The sequence below is a fragment of the Balaenoptera ricei genome, chromosome 2, assembly GCF_028023285.1.
Source record: "Balaenoptera ricei isolate mBalRic1 chromosome 2, mBalRic1.hap2, whole genome shotgun sequence".
In the NCBI taxonomy this organism is placed as follows: domain Eukaryota; kingdom Metazoa; phylum Chordata; class Mammalia; order Artiodactyla; family Balaenopteridae; genus Balaenoptera; species Balaenoptera ricei.
The window spans coordinates 145339539-145359023 of record NC_082640.1 but is presented as its reverse complement, the minus strand read 5'-3'; the positions used below and the strand labels follow the sequence as shown (position 1 = coordinate 145359023).

At 38.9% G+C, this 19485-nt stretch overlaps 1 protein-coding gene across 2 annotated transcripts in view; it reads left to right on the top strand.

Moving 5' to 3' along the window:
- The window catches only part of ARMH4 (armadillo like helical domain containing 4), a 152338-nt gene that overhangs the window by 22447 nt on the left and 110406 nt on the right, over positions 1 to 19485 (top strand). For both annotated transcript variants that reach the window (XM_059914307.1, XM_059914308.1), the window contains exons 3-4: positions 8957 to 9211; positions 11646 to 11858. In XM_059914307.1, the coding sequence (XP_059770290.1) occupies positions 8957 to 9211; positions 11646 to 11858 (468 nt within the window). The remainder of the gene's footprint in view (positions 1 to 8956; positions 9212 to 11645; positions 11859 to 19485) is intronic.

Below are 19485 nucleotides of genomic sequence, written 5' to 3'. Positions count from 1 at the left end.
AGCTTTCTTTAACTTGGAATGTTTCTGTTTGGTTTTATTATTTTTTAATTGACATATAGTTGACACATAACGTTGTAATGTTTTAGATGTTTTATGTTTTGTTTTTTTTAAATTTATTTTTATTTATTTATTTTTGGCCGTGTTGGGTCTTTGTTTCTGTGCGAGGGCTTTCTCTAGTTGTGGCAAGCGGGGGAAACTCTTCATCGTGGTGCGCAGGCCTCTCTTGTTGCGGAGCACAGGCTCCAGACGCGCAGGCTCAGTAGCTGTGGCTCACGGGCCTAGTTGCTCCATGGCATGTGGGATCTTCCCAGACCAGGGCTCGAACCGGTGTCCCCTGAATTAGCAGGCAGATTCTCAACCACTGCGCCACCAGGGAAGCCATTATGTTTTTTTTTTAAAGTGACAATTTAGAAGTAAGTTATCTAAGTTTTAATGAAAAACAAAAGTAAATAAAAAATGCATTTTTCATAAAAATTACATCCAAATATAACCCCTGCATATAGACCTGTGGTATTCAAATGGGAATAATTTGCGTCATGCCTTCTGCCCGCCCCCGCGCCACTCATTTGGCAATGTTTGGAGACATTTTTTCCAGTTTTATTGAAATGTAATTGACATATGGCACTGTGTAAGTTTAAGTTGTGTGGCATAATGATTTGACCTATATATATCATGAAATGATTATCACAGTAAATTTAGTGAACTTCCATCAACTCATATAGATACAAACTTAAAGAAATTGGAAAACATTTTTTTTCTTGTAATGAGAACTCTTAGGATTTACTCTCTTAACTTTCATATATAACATATGGCAGTGTTAATTATATTTATCATATTGTACATCACTAGTACTTATTTATCTTACACCTGGAAGTTTGTACCTTTTGACTGCCTTCATCCAGTTTCCCCTCCCCCCATCCCCTGCCTCTAGTAACCACAAATCTGATCTCTTTTTCTATGAGTTTGTTTGTTTTTGAAATAGAATTGGCCTAAAACACTGTGTTAGTTCCTAGTTAGTTGCACAACATGGTGATTTTGGTATTTCTATACATTACAAAATGTTCACCATGATAAGTCTAGTTACCAGCTGTCACCATACAAAGACGTTACATATTTATTGACTGTATTCCCCACACTGTACATTTCATACCTGTGACTCATTTATTTTGCAGCTGGAAGTTTGTACCTCTTAATCTCCATTACCTGTTTCTGGAGACATTTTTGGTCGTCACAGTAGAGAGCATCTAGGGGGTAGAGGTCAAGATGCTGCTACACATCCTACAGTGCACAGCAATATATCTGAGCCAAAATATATATATGTGTGTGTATATATATATATCTGAAAAACCCTGATATAGATTAATATTTTTCAAACCTTTTATTATGAAAATGTGTATATTTACAGGAAAATGTGAAAAAATTAGCTATATGTTTAAATGATATAATCAACAATGTTGGATACTTATTTATACATTGTTGTAAAAAATACTCACATTCCTGATATTTCTTACCAAAAAGCCTTAGGTAAATATTTATCTCATAGTATTAACCATATGAGTTCTTTGACTTTGTTTTCCTAAAAAGAAATTCTTCTAGAAATAAGGGGGAAAAAATACCAGTACAGATAAATCCTCTCTGCTGGCTTGATTCTGTACTTTCTACTTCCTCTTGACTTCTACATCTGTGAATGCTATGAGCTGACAATCCTTGCGTTTGTTGCTGATGGATGATGTTTTTCTTTTATTGTGTGTAGTTGGTCAGATAACAGAATGGGAAGGGAAAGACTTAGTGTAATGTGCATATGCTCATTCCAAATTGTTTTGGAATATGTACAGCTGTTACTCCAGCTAATGGAAAATAGCAAGTGTTATGGAGATTGAATTAAAATGATAAAAGATTGAATTTTACATGTCCAATTCATTTTTTAAAGACTGTAAGACTTAGTATACTGGAAGTTTTCATAGAAGCTTCCAGAAAATGTTTTGTAAGTTGGGTCCACCTGACAATGAAAATAGTAAATATGACCAAACAAGAAGTATATTTCAGTTCTCCATTACACTTTAAGATATTCCTGGAGCATTAAATCATGTAGTTCCAGATTATTCACTGCACAGTTGAATCCATGATTCTTATGTGCTAGACTTGCATTAGCTTCCATTAATACAGCCTAAAAAAGTAAAATGAATTTGGTAATTGATTATTTTTTTTGATTATTGAATATGCTCCTTACTTAGTCATAATTGCCTCACTTAACTACAGTCTTTTAACAGGCAACTTCTTTTAATTCCCAGCACATAGCACAATATATGGCACATAGTAGGTGCTCAGAAAATATCTGTTCATTGAATGACTAAATGAAGATAGAGAACCATTCAGACTAGAATTATCTAATCCGATTGCCTGCATTGTCCAAATTAATCAAAAAGCTTCTAAATATTCTTGGTAGAGAGAGGAATGGTCAAATAATTCCTTTCAACTTTACTTTTTTTGTTGTTTTGTAGAGTTAAAAATAATGTGAAAAATTGAGATTACTGACAGCAGTAGTAAGAGAATAGCCAAAAAGCTTTTCTACCCATTTTCTGGTGATTACAAGTATTTCTGAGAAGTAAACTACTCAATCCCACACAATCTAGTTTTAAGAAAGGTCACTTTTGCAGAACAGGTTTGGATTTCCTCCTTGAGTCTCCTTCTCAAGATCACTAAGTGACCTCAAAGTCCCTGCCCAGGACAAATGCTGATCCTAGTGACCTCAAGGAGGGAGGGATATGTGACAGCTACGGTCTGTGGAGCCCCCAGGAGGGCAATAACTTTCACCTTTTCTCCACCCAGAGAGTGACATTGTCAAAAGAGTGCTTCAGAAATATCCTGGATTGTGTCTCATCCCAGGAGCTTCTGAAGGAGCTGGAGAAACTGCAGAGTCATTAGTTTCTGAATGAAGCCAGTGGCACCTGGTTGCATTGGCAGAGGGACTTTGGAACTGTTCTGCCCAATAAGACATTTTAATCAATCGAGAAGGTTTAGTCACACTGATGTGGTCAGCTGGTTTCACAACTGAGCTTGATTAAAATTTTTCCAATATGTTGGCCTCAGTTTCTCCATCTGGAAATGGGGAAGGCAAAATTAAATCTAAGGGCCTTCCTTCCTTATTTGTCTAAGAGGGGTGTCTAAGGTCTAGGCTCACCCCCTGCAGGGCTGGTAAATGTGACTGATGAACTGTCATGACCAAGCCATTGCATTATCCTACCACGTTCTTGAAGTCAACTTTCAGCAAACCTACTGGCTGTGTTCAGATTTGTTGACTCCTGCAGGTTAGGCTCTAGAGAAATTTTATACAGGAGTTCTGTAAATGTGATGGGGGTGCAGGTTGTGTGTTTTACTCATCATCGGAAAAGAAAGAGGGAATAGGGGTGGGTATATGTGAATAGCTGATGATGGAAATTCAGCCAAGGAACTGGGGGTAGCTTCCAATACTTGGAAGATGGACTTTTATCCCTGGGTGTCCTGAATTTTTACTCTTAATTTTTACTCCATTAAAATGCCTTAAATTTCAAAAAAAAAAAAAAAAGAAGTAAACACCTCAAATGCCAATCATTTTAGGGCCCAGGGACTACTTAAGGCATTCTCTTCTTCAGGGAATGCAATAATTTCTTGGCATTTTTGGGTATTATGAACAGATGAGGATCCTGAGATTATAGTCAGTTCTCTGATTCAGCTGGTTCTTCAGCTGGTTCACTTGAAGATCAGGTTTTAAAAGCAATCTATAATAATTAGGTATTTTTTCTCTACAGGAATTGGGAAGAATGAGAGATGTGGAGAAATTCTGAATGTTATTTTAAAAATTCCCATTACTATTTCTAGCTCTCACTCTTCTTTCTCTAACAGCAGTCACTTATTCAAAGTATTATACCATGCCCATTTTTGAAAAAAATTATTTGTTTTATTTATTTATTTTTGGCTGCATTGGGTCTTTGTTGCTGCGTGCGGGCTTTCTCTAGTTGCGGTGAGCGGGGGCTACTCTTCACTGCGGTGCGTGGGCTTCTTATTGCAGTGGCTTCTCTTGTTGTGGAGCGCGGGCTTCAGTAGTTGTGGCACATGGGCTCAGTAGTTGTGGCTCGCAGGCTCTAGAGCGCAGGCTCTGTAGTTGTGGTGCATGGGCTTAGTTGATCTGTGACATGTGGGATCTTCCTGGACCAGGGCTCAAACCCGGGCTCGAACCCATTTCGCCTGCATTGGCAGGAGGATTCTTAACCACTGTCCTACCAGGGAAGGCCATACCATGCCCTTTTGATATTTCTTGCTGTTTCATGAAACTATGACCATAGAGTGAACATTTATTTTGACATATTTTTTCTCAAAAGTGTTCATTATGCTTTCAAAAATGAGGGCAACATGGAGAATGCATACTGCTTAAAATGATAAAACTATATATTATCTTTTTATGGCAAACATAGCATTGTCTTAGGTGCTAAAGATACAAAAAGGGCAATGGATCCTATCTCTCAAGAGATGTGTGATCTTATTTCAGAAAAAAAACTTAATGGCACAAAGAGCAAATATGAATATGAAGCACAAGTAAGGTTGTCTTATAACCAGGTATATCAATCCATCAAATGTAAAAATCTCCAGTTGAAAGAAAAAATAGTCCAAACTGATTGGGGACCAAGAAATGGAACTGCTTTTACTAAAAAACATCCAAACACTGTTTTAAAGCAAAAAAATTGATTCTGAGGAAAAATATTTTTAGTAATAGGAAGAACAATGATGTCATTAATAAAAACTTTGAGAAAACCTTTTCACCTATTTCTAGAATGTTATTTCTCATTGCATAATTTACTGGACTTGGTAATGTGCTAAGTATCTAGGATTAGTATTTAAAAAAAGAGAGATAATAGAGTCTTCTAGAAATTAAATTTTCACAGTGGCTCAGTATTTGAAATTTCCAGCATAGCCCCTCCCTAAGAGGGGGGCAAATATTAACCCTTATAGATAGTCTTTAATAATGTATTTGAGTGGATTATAATGTTGTAAAGAAAGTGGACCTCTGATAGATACGTCATACCCCACAGGTCTGTTTCATTCTGTTTTATGATTTAAAAGCAAGTGCAGATCTTCTACAGAGGCTACTCCAAGTTGTTCCTTAGGCAATGGCAGGATTTCCTTTCTCATGGCTGAATAATATTCCTCTGTGTGTGTGTGTGTGTCTGTGTGTGTATGTTTATCCATTCATCTGTTGATGGGATAAGCACAGTTAGCACAGTGGTTAAGAGCCCTAACTATGTAACCTTAGTCAGGTTCCTTAGCCTCTCTACACCTAAGTTGTTTGTAAAATGAGGTAATAATAGCTGATATTTATTGAATACTTATGAAGCACTGGGCGTGTACTATTTTACATGTGTTATCTAATTTAATCTTTGTAAAAATGCTATGAGATAGATACTCTTATTATTTCCATTTTACCACTGAGGAAGCTCAAAGCCCAAAGAAATTAAGTAATTCGTTCAAGGTCATGCAGATAGTAGGTGGCTGAGTCTGAATTGCGACCCAGGCAAATTGGGTCTAGAGCCTGCGTTCTTGGCCACTATGATATATGGCTTCCATAGAATATTAGTACCTACCTCCCCTTAGTACACATGGGAGGATAAAATAAGATAATGCCCGAGAAGCAAGAAGAACTACAATCCTGCAGCCTGTGGAACAAAAACCACATTCACAGAAAGATAGACAAGATGAAAAGGCAGAGGGCTATGTACCAGATGAAGGAACAAGATAAAACCCCAGAAAAACAACTAAATGAAGTGGAGATAGGCAACCTTCCAGAAAAAGAATTCAGAATAATGATAGTGAAGATGATCCAGGACCTCGGAAAAAGAATGGAGGCAAAGATCGAGAAGATGCAAGAAATGTTTAACAAAGACCTAGAAGAATTAAAGAACAAACAAACAGAGATGAACACTACAGTAAGTGAAATGAAAACTACACTAGAAGGAATCAATAGCAGAATAACTGAGGCAGAAGAACGGATAAGTGACCTGGAAGACAGAATGGTGGAATTCACTGCTGCGGAACAGAATAAAGAAAAAAGAATGAAAAGAAATGAAGACAGCCTAAGAGACCTCTGAGACAACATTAAATGCAACAACATTCGCTTTATAGGGGTCCCAGAAGGAGAAGAGAGAGGGAAAGGACCAGAGGAAATATTTGAAGAGATTATAGTCAAAAACTTCCCTAACATGGGAAAGGAAATAGCCACCCAAGTCCAGGAAGCGCAGCGAGTCCCATATAGGATAAACCCAAGGAGAAACATGCTGAGACACACAGTAATCAAATTGGCAAAAATTAAAGACAGAGAAAAATTATTGAAAGCAGCAGGGAAAAATGACAAACAACACACAAGGGAACTCCCATAAGGTTAACAGCTGATTTCTCAGCAGAAACTCTACAAGCCAGAAAGGAGTGGCATGATATACTTAAAGTGATGAAAGGGAAGAACCTACAACCAAGATTACTCTACCCAGCAAGGATCTCATTCAGATTCGATGGAGAAATGAAAAGCTTTACAGACAAGCAAAAGCTAAGAGAATTCAGCACCACCAAACCAGCTCTACAACAAATGCTAAAGGAACTTCTCTAAGTGGGAAACACAAGAGAAGAAAAGGATCTACAAAAACAAACCCAAAATAATTACAAAAATGGTCATAGGAACATACATATTGATAATTACCTTAAACATGAATGGATTAAATGCTCCAACCAAAACACACAGGCTTGCTGAATGGATACAAAAACAAGACCCATCTATATGCTGTCTACAAGAGATCCACTTCAGACCTAGGGACACATACAGACGGAAAGTGAGGGGATGGAAAAAGATATTCCATGAAAATGGAAATCAAAAGAAAGCTGGAGTAGCAATACTCATATCAGATAAAATAGACTTTAAAATAAAGAATGTTACAAGAGACAAGGAAGGACACTACATAATGATCAAGGGATCAATCCAAGAAGAAGATATAACAATTATAAATATATATGCACCCAACATAGGAGCACCTCAATACATAAGGCAACTGCTAACAACTATAAAAGAGGAAATCGACAGTAACACAATAATAGTGGGGGACTTTAACACCTCACTTACACCAATGGACAGATCATCCAAAATGAAAATAAGTAAGGAAACAGAAGCTTTAAATGACACAGTAGACCAGAGAGATTTAATTGATATTTATAGGACATTCCATCCAAAAACAGCAGATTACACTTTCTTCTCAAGTGCGCACAGAACATTCTCCAGGATAGATCACATCTTGGGTCACAAATCAAGCCTCAGTAAATTTAAGAAAATTGAAATCATATCAAGCATCTGTTCTGACTACAATGCTATGAGATTAGAAATGAGTTACATGGAAAAAAACGTAAAAAACACAAACACGGGCTTCCCTGGTGGCGCAGTGGTTGAGAGTCTGCCTGCCAATGCAGGGGACACGTGTTCGAGCCCTGGTCTGGGAAGATCCCACATGCCGCAGAGCGGCTAGGCCCATGAGCCACGACTACTGAGCCTGCGCATCTGGAGCCCGTGCTCCGCAACAAGAGAGGCTGTGACAGTGAGAGACCCGCGCACCGCGATGAAGAGTGGACCCCGCTCGCTGGAAGTGGAGAAAGCCCTCACACAGATACGAAGACCCAACACACCCAAAAATAAATAAATTAATTAATTAAAAAGGAAAGGAGGGGGGAAATTGATAAATGAAGATTAGTGTTACTATACGTATACAAATACATATTAAAAAAAAAACACAAACACATGGAGGCTAAACAATACATTACTAAATAACCAAGAGATCACTGAATAAATCAAAGAGGAAATCAAAAAATACCTAGAGACAAATGACAATAAAAACATGACGACCCAAAACCTATGGAATGCAGCAAAAGCAGTTCTAAGAGGGAAATTTATAGCTATACAAGCCTACCTCAAGAAACAAGAAAAATCTCAAATAAACAATCTAACCTTACACCTAAAGGAACTAGGGAAAGAAGAACAAACAAAACCCAAAGTTAGCAGAAGGAAAGACATCATAAAGATCAGAGCAGAAATAAGTGAAAAAAAAAAAAAGATAATGCCCATCATGCACTTAATAGGAACTCAGTAAACATTAGTTATTGTAATTAGTATTCCTTTAATTCAAAATGTCAACTTCCTGTTCCCCTTCAGGAATGCAAATGTGAAAATTAATATATACAAGTGCTTCTGAGATTTTTTTTTTTTAATTTATTTTTATTTATTTATTTATTTTTGGCTGCGTTGGGTCTTCGTTGCTGTGCATAGGCTTTCTCTAGTTGCGGCGAGTGGGGGCTACTCTTCGTTGCGGTGGGTGGGCTTCTCATTGTGGTGGCTTCTCCTGTTGTGGAGCATGGGCTCTAGGTGCGTGGGCTTCAGTAGTTGTGGCATGCGGGCTCAGTAGTTGTGGCTCGCGGGCTCTAGAGCACAGGCTCAGTAGCTGTGGCTCATGGGCTTAGTTGCTCCGCGGCGTGTGGGATCTTCCCGGACCAGGACTCGAACCCGTGTCCCCTGCATTGGCAGGTGGATTCTTAACCACTGTGCCACCAGGGAAGTCCCTGCTTTAGATAATTTTTGAACTTAGTTTTGTATAATTTGTTTCTGAACAAATTGATTATGTTGATATTCAAAAAAGGGAGCTTAGCTGTTGATTTTCCTGTTTTTTTTTAAATGTTATTCTTTTTTTTATTAACATCTTTATCTCTGTCTTAGATTGATTCATGACTCCTGAAAACAGCAACACTGAAAACATTTATTTACTGTCAGTTTGTTTCTCTCCCTTCTCATTCCCTGAAATGGCTGTCTGCTTTTTTTAAAAAAATTATTAATTATATAGTGACTTCTTCAGGTATAGGGATTTAGTGTATTTAAAAATGTTGTTTCCTCCCTTTTAAGACATCATCACTCAAGAGATGACAACAGCTGTTCAAGAAGCAGAAGCCACTTTATCTTCAGTGATGCAAGGGCAGCAGGTTTCTACCCTCGCAGTTACCAGAGGAGATGTCGAGACTGAGGGAGGGAAAGAGTTGCCCTCTGCCACAGCTGATGCTCCTGGTGTTACTCAGCTGTCGAGAAGATGGGAGCCTCTGGCCACTGTGGTTTCAACGACACCTGTCCCTCTGTCTTTCGAAGTTACTCCCGCTGGAGAAGGTCTGTAAGGGAGAGAATTGTACTCAGCGTTTTGGGGGTGGATCGTTTCTGAGTTGATAAGGAGTAGAATGAGTGAGGCAGATGGCCTTGTCAGCAGGGCACACACACACACACACATACACATATACACACACACATACACACACATACACACACATACATACCCCCCCCACACATACACATACACACATACACACATACCCACACACATACCCCCCACACACACATACACACACAGACACACACATATACACACATACACACACACATACACACACACATAGACACACATACACACATATCCACACACATACCCACACACATACACACACATACACACACACATACACACACACATACACACACATACATACCCCCCACACATACACACACATACACACACACATACACACACACATACACACACATACATACCCCCCCACATACACATACACACATACCCACACACATACCCACACACACACACACACATACACACACAGACACACACACATAGACACACATACACACATACCCACACACATACACACACATACACACACATACACACACACACACACACACACACACACACCCCTCACCTGGAGGTATATTTTTTCAGCAGGAAAGGTAGGTGAACTCTTTCTTGTTTGGAGAGGTGTGGCACAGCTAAAGGACAAGGGGTTAGTTCCCAAGTAAAATCTCCTGGTGGCTCATCTCTGAGGCCCACGAAGGCCAAGCCTCCTGAGAACTCTCTCCTAGTTTGACACTTCTGGCTGCTAGGTGCCAGAGTGGTGAAACCAGCAAGGACCTGGGGGTGAAACCAACAAAGACCTGGGTTTGAATCACAGCTTTGGCCCTCACTAGCATTGTGGCTTCAGGAAAGTTTCTTAATGTCTCCAAGCCTTGGTTTGTTCCTCTTTAAATAATGCCTACCTGTCTTATGGGTTATTTTAAGGATTTCAAATAATGTGTAAGAAGTACTTTCTATGTAGAAGGCCCTCAGATGCTCTAATACCTTAAGGACTGTGAAGTTTTCGAATCTGGGTGGTCATCAGAATCACGTGAGAATTACAAAAATTATTATTTAGTTATTATTTTTGGACTTCATGTCTCTGTCTCATCATTGGTCTAAGTAAATCCTACTTCTATTTATTAACTGAGTTATCTTTAACAATGTAATAAATACCTTCTAATCCTGCCTGCCTCCCCTGCAAAAAAAACCCTTAGGATCTTGTCAGTAACCTACAGGTAACCCCATGACCCTTCCCATCTAAACCCCATCCTCCTCTGTTAACCATTAACCTGAATCTTGTGTTCATCATTTCCTTGACTTCCTTTTCTTTTAGTTTTATCGTGTCTGTATGTACTCCTGATATTATACATTTAAAACTTTTAGATTTTTTTACTTTATCAAAACAGTATTGTGCTGTGGATAGCCTTTTTGGGACTTATTTTTTTTTTACTTAATATTCTAAGGCCTATATTTACTTACCGCGGTTCTTTTGCTTTGACTGCTTGCAATATTCCATTATGAAAATGTATCACAGTTTATTTACCCAATCTTCATCCAGTCTTTTCTAGTGATTTGCATTTGGGTCATTTCCAGGTTTGGCTATTGTGAACACGGCTGCCATGAATATTCTTTTACATATTCTCCATTGCACGTGTGTAGGAGATTCTCTTGGGTATATACCTAGGAACTGACTTGCTGGACAATAGGGCATATGAATATTTGACTTTAGGAGGCAATGCCTAACTGCTTTCCAAAGTGGTTGCTTCCATTTATACTGCAAACAGCAATGTATATGAGAATCTGTGGATCCATATCCTGGGAACTTTCACAAATAGTTTCTCAGGCTTCATCACCAAGGAGGTTCTGATTCGATAAGTTGGGATATGTAGAAAGCATGAAAACTGACATTTAAAAAATTACCTCAAGAGATTCTGATGATCCACCAAGCTTGCAAAATACTACTATTCCAGAGTTTCTAGATTTGGGAATATCTGGGGCTAAGTTTGGCTGCTTTAAAATTGAGCATATTGCAGACACAGATCTAAGCTTTTACTCTTTGACTTGATTTTTAAAAGTCATCCTTGGGGTGTATGTAAACAAATTTTTGTTAAATTTTCTACCTTTGGTAATAGGTTATATAAAATCCCACAAAATCTATAATATTGTTAATAGAATAAATGGGAGATTAACATTTGAAAACAAAGTTCTGATTTGAGATAATATATTTTCCTGGAAGATAAAGTGTTTGCCTCGGGTGGCTGGATTGGTGCAATGTGGGAAGGAAGAGCTGGTCTAAGTGCCAGACTTACTGTATATAAGATACTGGCTTCATTCGTCATTTCTTGCTTAAGAAGTAAAAGCATATGTATATATTCCCCTTACTGATCAACTTTGGGTCATGTCTCTTGTGTTTGGCAGACCTAATGGACACAGTCACAGGGCCAAACGAGGAGTTGTTCACACCAATTGTGGGTTCTCCAGTGACGCCCCCTGGGATGATGGAGGAAGCACCTAGCACTTCCCCAGCGCTTGCTGACCCTGAGGCATCTTCCGAGAGAAGAACAGCTGCTCCATCCATTAGCTATGTTAATACAGCTGCCTCCTATGGTCTGGACCAACTCGAATCTGAAGGTATCCATGCTTTGAAGGGGATCTTTTTCTAGGACAGATTCAGTGAGTCACTGAGCAACTGTTGTCTTTGAGAAAAGATCCAGGATAAGTATATTCTGTGTGTAGTGTAGATGAGGGGTCAGTAGACCATGGCCCAGCCAGATCCAGCCTGCCGTCTGTTTTTGTATGGCAAGCTAAAATTGGTCTTTACATTTTCAAATGATTGAAAAAAATCAAAAGAAGAATAGTATTTCGTGACATGTAGAAGTTTTTATAAAATCCACATTTCAGTGTTCCTAATTAACAGCCACACTTGTTCATTTGTGTATTGTCTGTGGCTACTTTTGTGCCAGAGCAGCAGAGTTGAGTAGTTGTGACAGAGACTAACTGCCCACAGAGCCTAAAATATTTATGAGATGGCCCTTTACCGAAAAAGCTTGCTGACCCCTGCTCTACATCAGTAGTTCTCAATTACAGTTGAACATTAGAATCACCTTGGGGAGCTTTTAAAGTATCCTAATGACCGAGTCCTTCTCCCAGCGATTCTGATTCAGTTGGGATGGAATCTGGCATCAACATTTTTCAAGAGTTGCTTGAGATGATTTCAGTGTTCAGGCTGAATTGAGAAAACTGGTTTAATGGTAAACTTGAGTTTCCCCATCAGATTTTCTTGGGTGGAAGTTTTAATGTGGATTGTATTTTCGTAACACTGCTCTGGTTGTTAATGCTGGGTCATTCTCCCTTAATTACGTCTCTGGGTTAGATGTTCCACTTTTTGGAGATAGTCTCCTCACCTGTTAAGGCTGAGAAATTCTTGCCCGATTTTACTTTCCAAGACATTGGCTTTGAGCATGAAAAAAGATGCTTGGAGCACAGCTGTACATCCACAAATGAGAAGTCGGGAAATATAACGAAAGGTCGTTTAATTAATCAGCATTTTGGCATGTGAACAGCTCCTGGCTGGATTGCAAAATGCCCAGAGATTTGTAGTGCTGTTTCTTAAACTAATCTGGAAGACAGGTAAGCTTTTGGGCACTATATTAGCCATGTGTTTGATGCAGTAAAGACATAGGATGTGCTGTTATTTTATATTTTGTCTACTCTGTAACAGAGAAGGTGGTTCAGCCAGGTTTGCAGCAGGCTGTATTGCAGACTTTCAGGGTAATACTGGTAGTTTTCTGGCGGAGAAATGTGACATTTTAGGAGGAATGTGAATTCCATGGAGTGCTGGTTTAGGAAATGGATCAAAGCGAGCTCAGAGGCCAACAGCTCTTGCTCTCCACATTAAGATAAAAACTTGGAATGTAGTCTCATATTAGCTGTCTGCTCTCCTTGATGCCATCTGGAAAGACCAGGTTTCCCCAAATTAACCTGAGTTAGAGATGACAGCTTTACCCGGCAGGGCTCATTTAATCAGACGAAAAAAATTGTGTTTGTGAATAATCCATACTTGTGAAACTGCAATACTTTTCTAAATTTAGTAGATGATGGCAGTTATATTGAGATGTGTGAGAATTTTCTTAACTTGCCTAAGATGTCCTAGAGTTTTAGTGCTTTTCTTCTACACAGCTCAATTCCAGCTTCTTTTTGAGAATATATTTTGTCAGTTTTGATCTAAGTTATGATCCTTGTCAAGGCTTATGAAAGACATTTTTGGTTTAAAAATATTCTTTCTGCTACGTTGTTGGGCTTAAGACAAGATTTTGAATGAGCACACCTTTTCTCCTAAATACCAGGGAGTACAATTTATATTTAATTAGTATATGTTAGTAATGTCACAATTAGTTTTATGCTGGTCTATCTAGTCCTCTTAAAGCAGGAGTGACTACACTTATTTAAATCGATAGATTCCTGGATGTATTGGAGGCCTCCATTTTCAGTGCATGTTTTTCTACTTTGTCCAGGAATATAAGTGCAGCCTGAGGCTTTGACTGGATGAAACATTTTAATTCTTCCATAGCATTGGACGCAGGGGAAGATAGTTTATTCTTACTTAGAACGAGGCTGTGTGATGTCAAGTTATCTACCTTTCAAGTTTGAATCTCTGTGATGTGTTGATAAATGTCAATTCTCCAGTTAAGGTGTGTGTTTATTTAATTATATTATTAAACTCCCTATATGTTATTTGAATATCTTCCTTCCCACTCAGGGGCAGGAGCACTTCTCCAGAGAATGGGGTATTTGTCTCAGTGAGATATGGACAAGAGACCTGCCCCTTTTACACACCACACACCCAAGGAGCAAGAACCTTTGTGGAAATTTCTGAATGTTTATTCTTTTTTAATTTTTATTTATTTACTTATTTATTTATTTTTGGCTGTGTTAGGTCTTCGTTGCTGCACACGGGCTTTCTCTAGTTGTGGCAAGCGGGGGCCACTCTTCATCGCGGTGCGCGGGTCTCTCACTGTCGCGGCCTCTCCTGTTGCGGAGCACAGGCTCCAGATGCGCGGGCTCAGTAATTGTGGCTCACGGGCCCAGCCGCTCCACGGCATGTGGGATCTTCCCAGGCCAGGGCTCGAACCCGTGTCCCCTGCATTGGCAGGCAGATTCTCAACCACTGCGCCCCCAGGGAAGCCCCCTGAATGTTTATTCTTTAAGGGATAGTCAATGTCCCAGATGAGCCTAAAATTTGTATCTGCGTGGTACCCTGTCTTGTTGTCTTCTCCTTCACATCTCTACAACATAATGATTAAGAGAGTGTATTAGTTTTCTAGGACTGCCATAACAAAGTCTCACAAACTGGGTGATTTAAAACAGCAGAGATTTGTTCTCTTGCAATTTTAGAGCCTAGAAGTCTGAAATCAAGTTGTAGGCAGGGCCGCGCTCCCTGCAAAGCCTCTGGGTGAGGATCGTCCCTCGCCTCTTCCAGCTTCTGGTGCCTCAGGCATTCCTTGGCTTGTGGCAGCATCACTGCAGTCTCTTCCTCCACCTTCACCTCTTCCCTCTTTGTGTCTCTGTGCCCAAATTTCCCTTGTCTTATGAGGACATCAGCCATTGGATTAGGACTCACCCCGATAATTACATCTGAGCTTGATTACACCTGCCGGAATTCTATTTCCAAATAAGGTCAGATTCACAAGTTCTGTGGTTTAGGACTTAAACATATTTTCTGGGGGAACACAATTCAACTTGTAATAGGAGGTCTGCTTCTGAGGAGTTTTCCAGCTGGCTCTGAAGGCAGACTTGGTCTGCTTCTGGAACGCCCACTTGAGAGATGTGCGTTGGTAGAGTGGGAGAAGTTTGGTGTGGTTTACATTTCTCAGGCATTGAAGAAAGGCTGCTTCTATAAGTGCGTACTGCCCTGTGCCTATTTCAGTACGCCTTTTACCTTGTCAGCAAAAATGCACTTTGATTTTTGAAGGGATAATGGTTTATCTGTCACCTTGCCTGATATACTTTACTCCTCTGTATTTTTTTTTTTTAGGGAATAAATGCTTTCAGGATGATAAAAAATGCATTATACTTATCTCAGGCATAACTCTACTAGGGCTTTGTTCAGCATCTTTGAAATATAAACATGACAAAGTGTTCTAACTTTTAATTCAAAAGTTGGATAATGGCAAAGTACATGTATATGTATATATGTGTATATATATACAGGTACATATATATGTACATAAACTAATTTTTGTTTTTTAAAATTAATTTTTATTGGAGTATAGTTGATTAACAGTGTTGCATAATCTTATTTTTGGATGTGATCTTTGTTTAGGTTAATGTCCTTTTTGGTTGAATGTTAGTATCTTCCTCTGCTCCAAAACGGCAACTTAAAATTTCTGATTGCTTATGCAAACTTACTTGGAGTTTTTTCATTTGGGTTAACTGTCTTTAAAATATTTTAATACTAATATCAAATGGACTAAGGCCTTCAATATTTCCTACTGAATGTAATTCTGCTTTCTGAATTTTAGAAGCGCAAATGAAGATATCTTTTTTTTTTTAATAGCATCTTTTTTTATTTTTTAAATTTATTTATTTATTTATTTTTGGCTGTGTTGGGTCTTCGTTTCTGTGCGAGGGCTTTCTCTAGTTGAGGCGAGCAGGGGCCACTCTTCATCGCGGTGCGCGGGCCTCTCACTATCGCGGCCTCTCCTGTTGCGGAGCACAGGCTCCAGACGCGCAGGCTCAGTAGTTGTGGCGCACGGGCCCAGTTGCTCCGCGGCATGTGGGATCTTCCCAGACCAGGGCTCGAACCCGTGTCTCCTGCATTGGCAGGCAGATTCTCAACCACTGCACCACCGGGGAAGCCCCTGAAGATATCTATTTACTCTAAACAAATCAGACTTATTTTGGCCTTTCCTATATTTCCACAGAACATGGAAATTCATCTGTGTTGTAAAATTGTAGCAGTAATTCTGTAGGGTGGAAGGTTATGGCTTTAACAGTTCAATACTCAGACAAAAAATCTACTGTGGGTCTATTTGTACCAGGTATAGGTTTCTAAGAATGTGTGAGAGGTAAGAGAACAAAAACGTAGGTGTCTCAGATCTTGTGATTAAGGTGCTGGTAATCCTTCTTCACATCCCCAGCACTTTCTCCCTTAAAGTCTGGAAGTCAATAGCCGGGCCTTCCAGCTGTGAGAGGTGGGAAACCACTTGGTGCTCCCCGTGGTGCTGACCGGACAGACTTGGGAACAGGGTGAATTTGCTTGGACTCTCTCAAGATGCGCCTGGGTTAACCTATTGCTTTTCTGCAAGAGAAGAAGAAACACCAGTGTCTTTGGTCTGGAGAATGTGAATTCTCCATCTGACTGGTCCTATTTAAGGTGTTTCTATAGGCATAATAGACTGAGTGGTGGGGCTGTAAAATCCCATGCCGTTATTCCAGACAATTCCCATTTCCTCATCTGTTTCAAAGTGCCTATATACTACAGGGTTTATTACAGGGTTATTGACATGCCGGGGAATTACCTTTTTTTTTTTTTTTTTTACATACGACACATTATATATAAACATATAGCATATTACCTTTTTTAACATATAAAGAGGTTTTTAATTCTTAGTATCCAACAGGAAAGTCATGTTTAATTTTTTAATATCTTGATTTTTAAAAAATAAGACCAAATATATCATTTGACTTCAATTTTCTCTCTTCTGGCCATTTTTTCCTTGTTTTTCAAAGACCATTTTGGATGTCCTTACATTTAGGTTTCGAAAGATTGTATTTTTGACATCTTTTCCCAGCGAGGCAGCACACATGGGGCAGAAAGCTGTCATTTTTCTGTCATTTGTTGTTTAATCTACTTCAGTGACGTCAATTTTCCTACCTTCGTGAGTGTGTGTGTGCACATCTGTGTGTGTGTGTTTAATTTCATGGATGTTTTTTCCACAGTCCTCTGAGAGCATGTCCTATATACACTTTCAGCATCTCTTAATTTCCTCTGCTGAAAGACAGTGATGTTATCTCTCCTTTCTTATCTGGAATTCTCAGTTCTGTCTCTGTTCTAGGATTCTCTCTACAATAACAGGAATTTCAATAGCATAGGGATTTCAGGAGAAAGCCCTGTTTGAAAGTATGCCTTTGTTCAGATGACTGAGTGATATTTTTTGGCTGTGTGATCTCCTAATTGGTACTGAAAAAAAGATGCTTAGTTTCTGTCTTTTATTGGTCAATCAGAAATGAATTGGGAAATGCATTCTTTAAGTGGCTTTGTGGAGAAGCCTCAGAGATATTCTTCTTTAAGAGTTTCATTGAGGATTCTTAAGAGCTCATGTAATTTTTATGAGAGAAGTGTTTGCTCTTCAACTGCACTTTAATTCACAAAATCAGTTTTTTTTGGTCTTCCCAATATGCACTCCTTTTCAGAGAATATTTTCTTATTATTTTCTCAATTCTCATATAATGTTTCAACTCAGAAGGCAGCTAGAATGGATGAATGAGAAAGTGTAGTCAAAGATCTCATCTCAAGTCCATGTTTATGAAGCCAAGTTTATGTGACTCACCTTTGGGAGCTGCTATGTGGACATAATATTAAAGATCCAGTAGAGTGTTGTAAATTTGAACTGTCCACTGTTACTTATGATACTGTAGTATGAAGTTAAGGATGTTCACTCTAATTTTTACTCTGAGTATGTTAAGAATGGATACAAGTTTTGGCTTTTGTTCTTGAAAATGCTTTGGATTTAATTTTGCCTCAGTAACAGAGGCAATGATTTCAGTCATTGATTACCCCTTATGGTAAGTCACTTTGTTGGCTTGTCCTGAAATCATCATACTTTCTCTGGCATTTATGATAGGTCTCTGTTCTTAAATACCTGTATGTTCTATAGGCCAGTACAGTAAATTACTCAGCTCTCGGAGTGGTCATCACATGTCTGTTGCTAATGCTCGCATAGTCAGTGGTATTTCAAAAATATTTAGAATCAATATTATGATGTATTACCATAAAGCTTTGCTACAAATTCTGCTGTTGAAGAAAGATAACTGACATTCACTCTAAGTTTTCTGGTGTGCTTTCTTATCATAGGGAATTTATTTATTGGTGTAGTCACAATTAAGTAAGCATTGTTATAGAGTTGATTCTTCCCATTTTTTTTTCTGCATCTTTGTTGCCCAGCACCAGAAAGTTACACTGCTTAGTAAAGCTCACTCCTAGACACTTAGGAAATTTTATATAACGGCTCATGGTGACAAAAGGATTTAGCTTTGTACATATTCAGTGGTTTTGTATATTCATTCATTTATGTGTACACTTAGCAAGTATTTGGTCATTCAGATAATAAAAAGAAGTGAGAGTAGATCTTATGTAAATTTTAGTAGAAGTTATGATAAATACATAAATAACAGACACACAAGGTAGAAGGTGGGAAAGTATCACAAAACAATTACAGAAAAAGGACTGTGAGAGATAGGAGAGAGAACTTAGCCCCAGCTTAGAGAAATAAAAAATTGATATTTATGCTGGGGAGTCTTTTTTTTAAATAAATTTGTTTATTTTATTTATTTATTTTTGGCTGCATTGGGTCTTCATTGCTGCGCACGGGCTTTCTCTAGTTGCGACGAGCGGGGGCTACTCTTCATAGCGGTGCTCGGGTTTCTCATTGCGGTGGCTTCTCTTGTTGCGAAGCATGGGCTCTAGGCACGTGGGCTCAGTAGTTGTGGCTCACGGGCTCTAGAGCGCAGGCTTGGTAGTTGGGGTGCACAGGTCTAGTTGCTCCGTGGCATGTGGGATCTTCCCAGACCAGGAATCGAACCCGTGTGCCCTACATTGGCAGGCGATTCCTAACCACTGCCCCACCAGGGGAACCCCTTCTTGGGAGTCGTATGTGTGTGTGTGTTGTTCTTTTGATATTTATAAAAAAATAAGTCATAGGATATCGAAAAGTATGGAAAACATTTTAAAGCTTGGTGAAACATCCTTTAGATATCACACATACCACACTACCATTCAATTATTTTATAGGCATGTGATCAAGCATGTTTCTATAATTTTAGCTTTTTGGTTAGATGAATTCTTTCTTTTTTATTCTTCCAGTTTTATTGGGATATTTTAAGGTGTACAGGATGATGATTTGACTTACATATACCATGAAATGATTACCACAATAAGTTTAGTGAGCATCCATCATCTTACGTAGATACAAAATAAAAGAAAAAAATTTTTTTCCTTGTGACGAGAACTCTTGGGATTTACTCTCTTAACAACTTC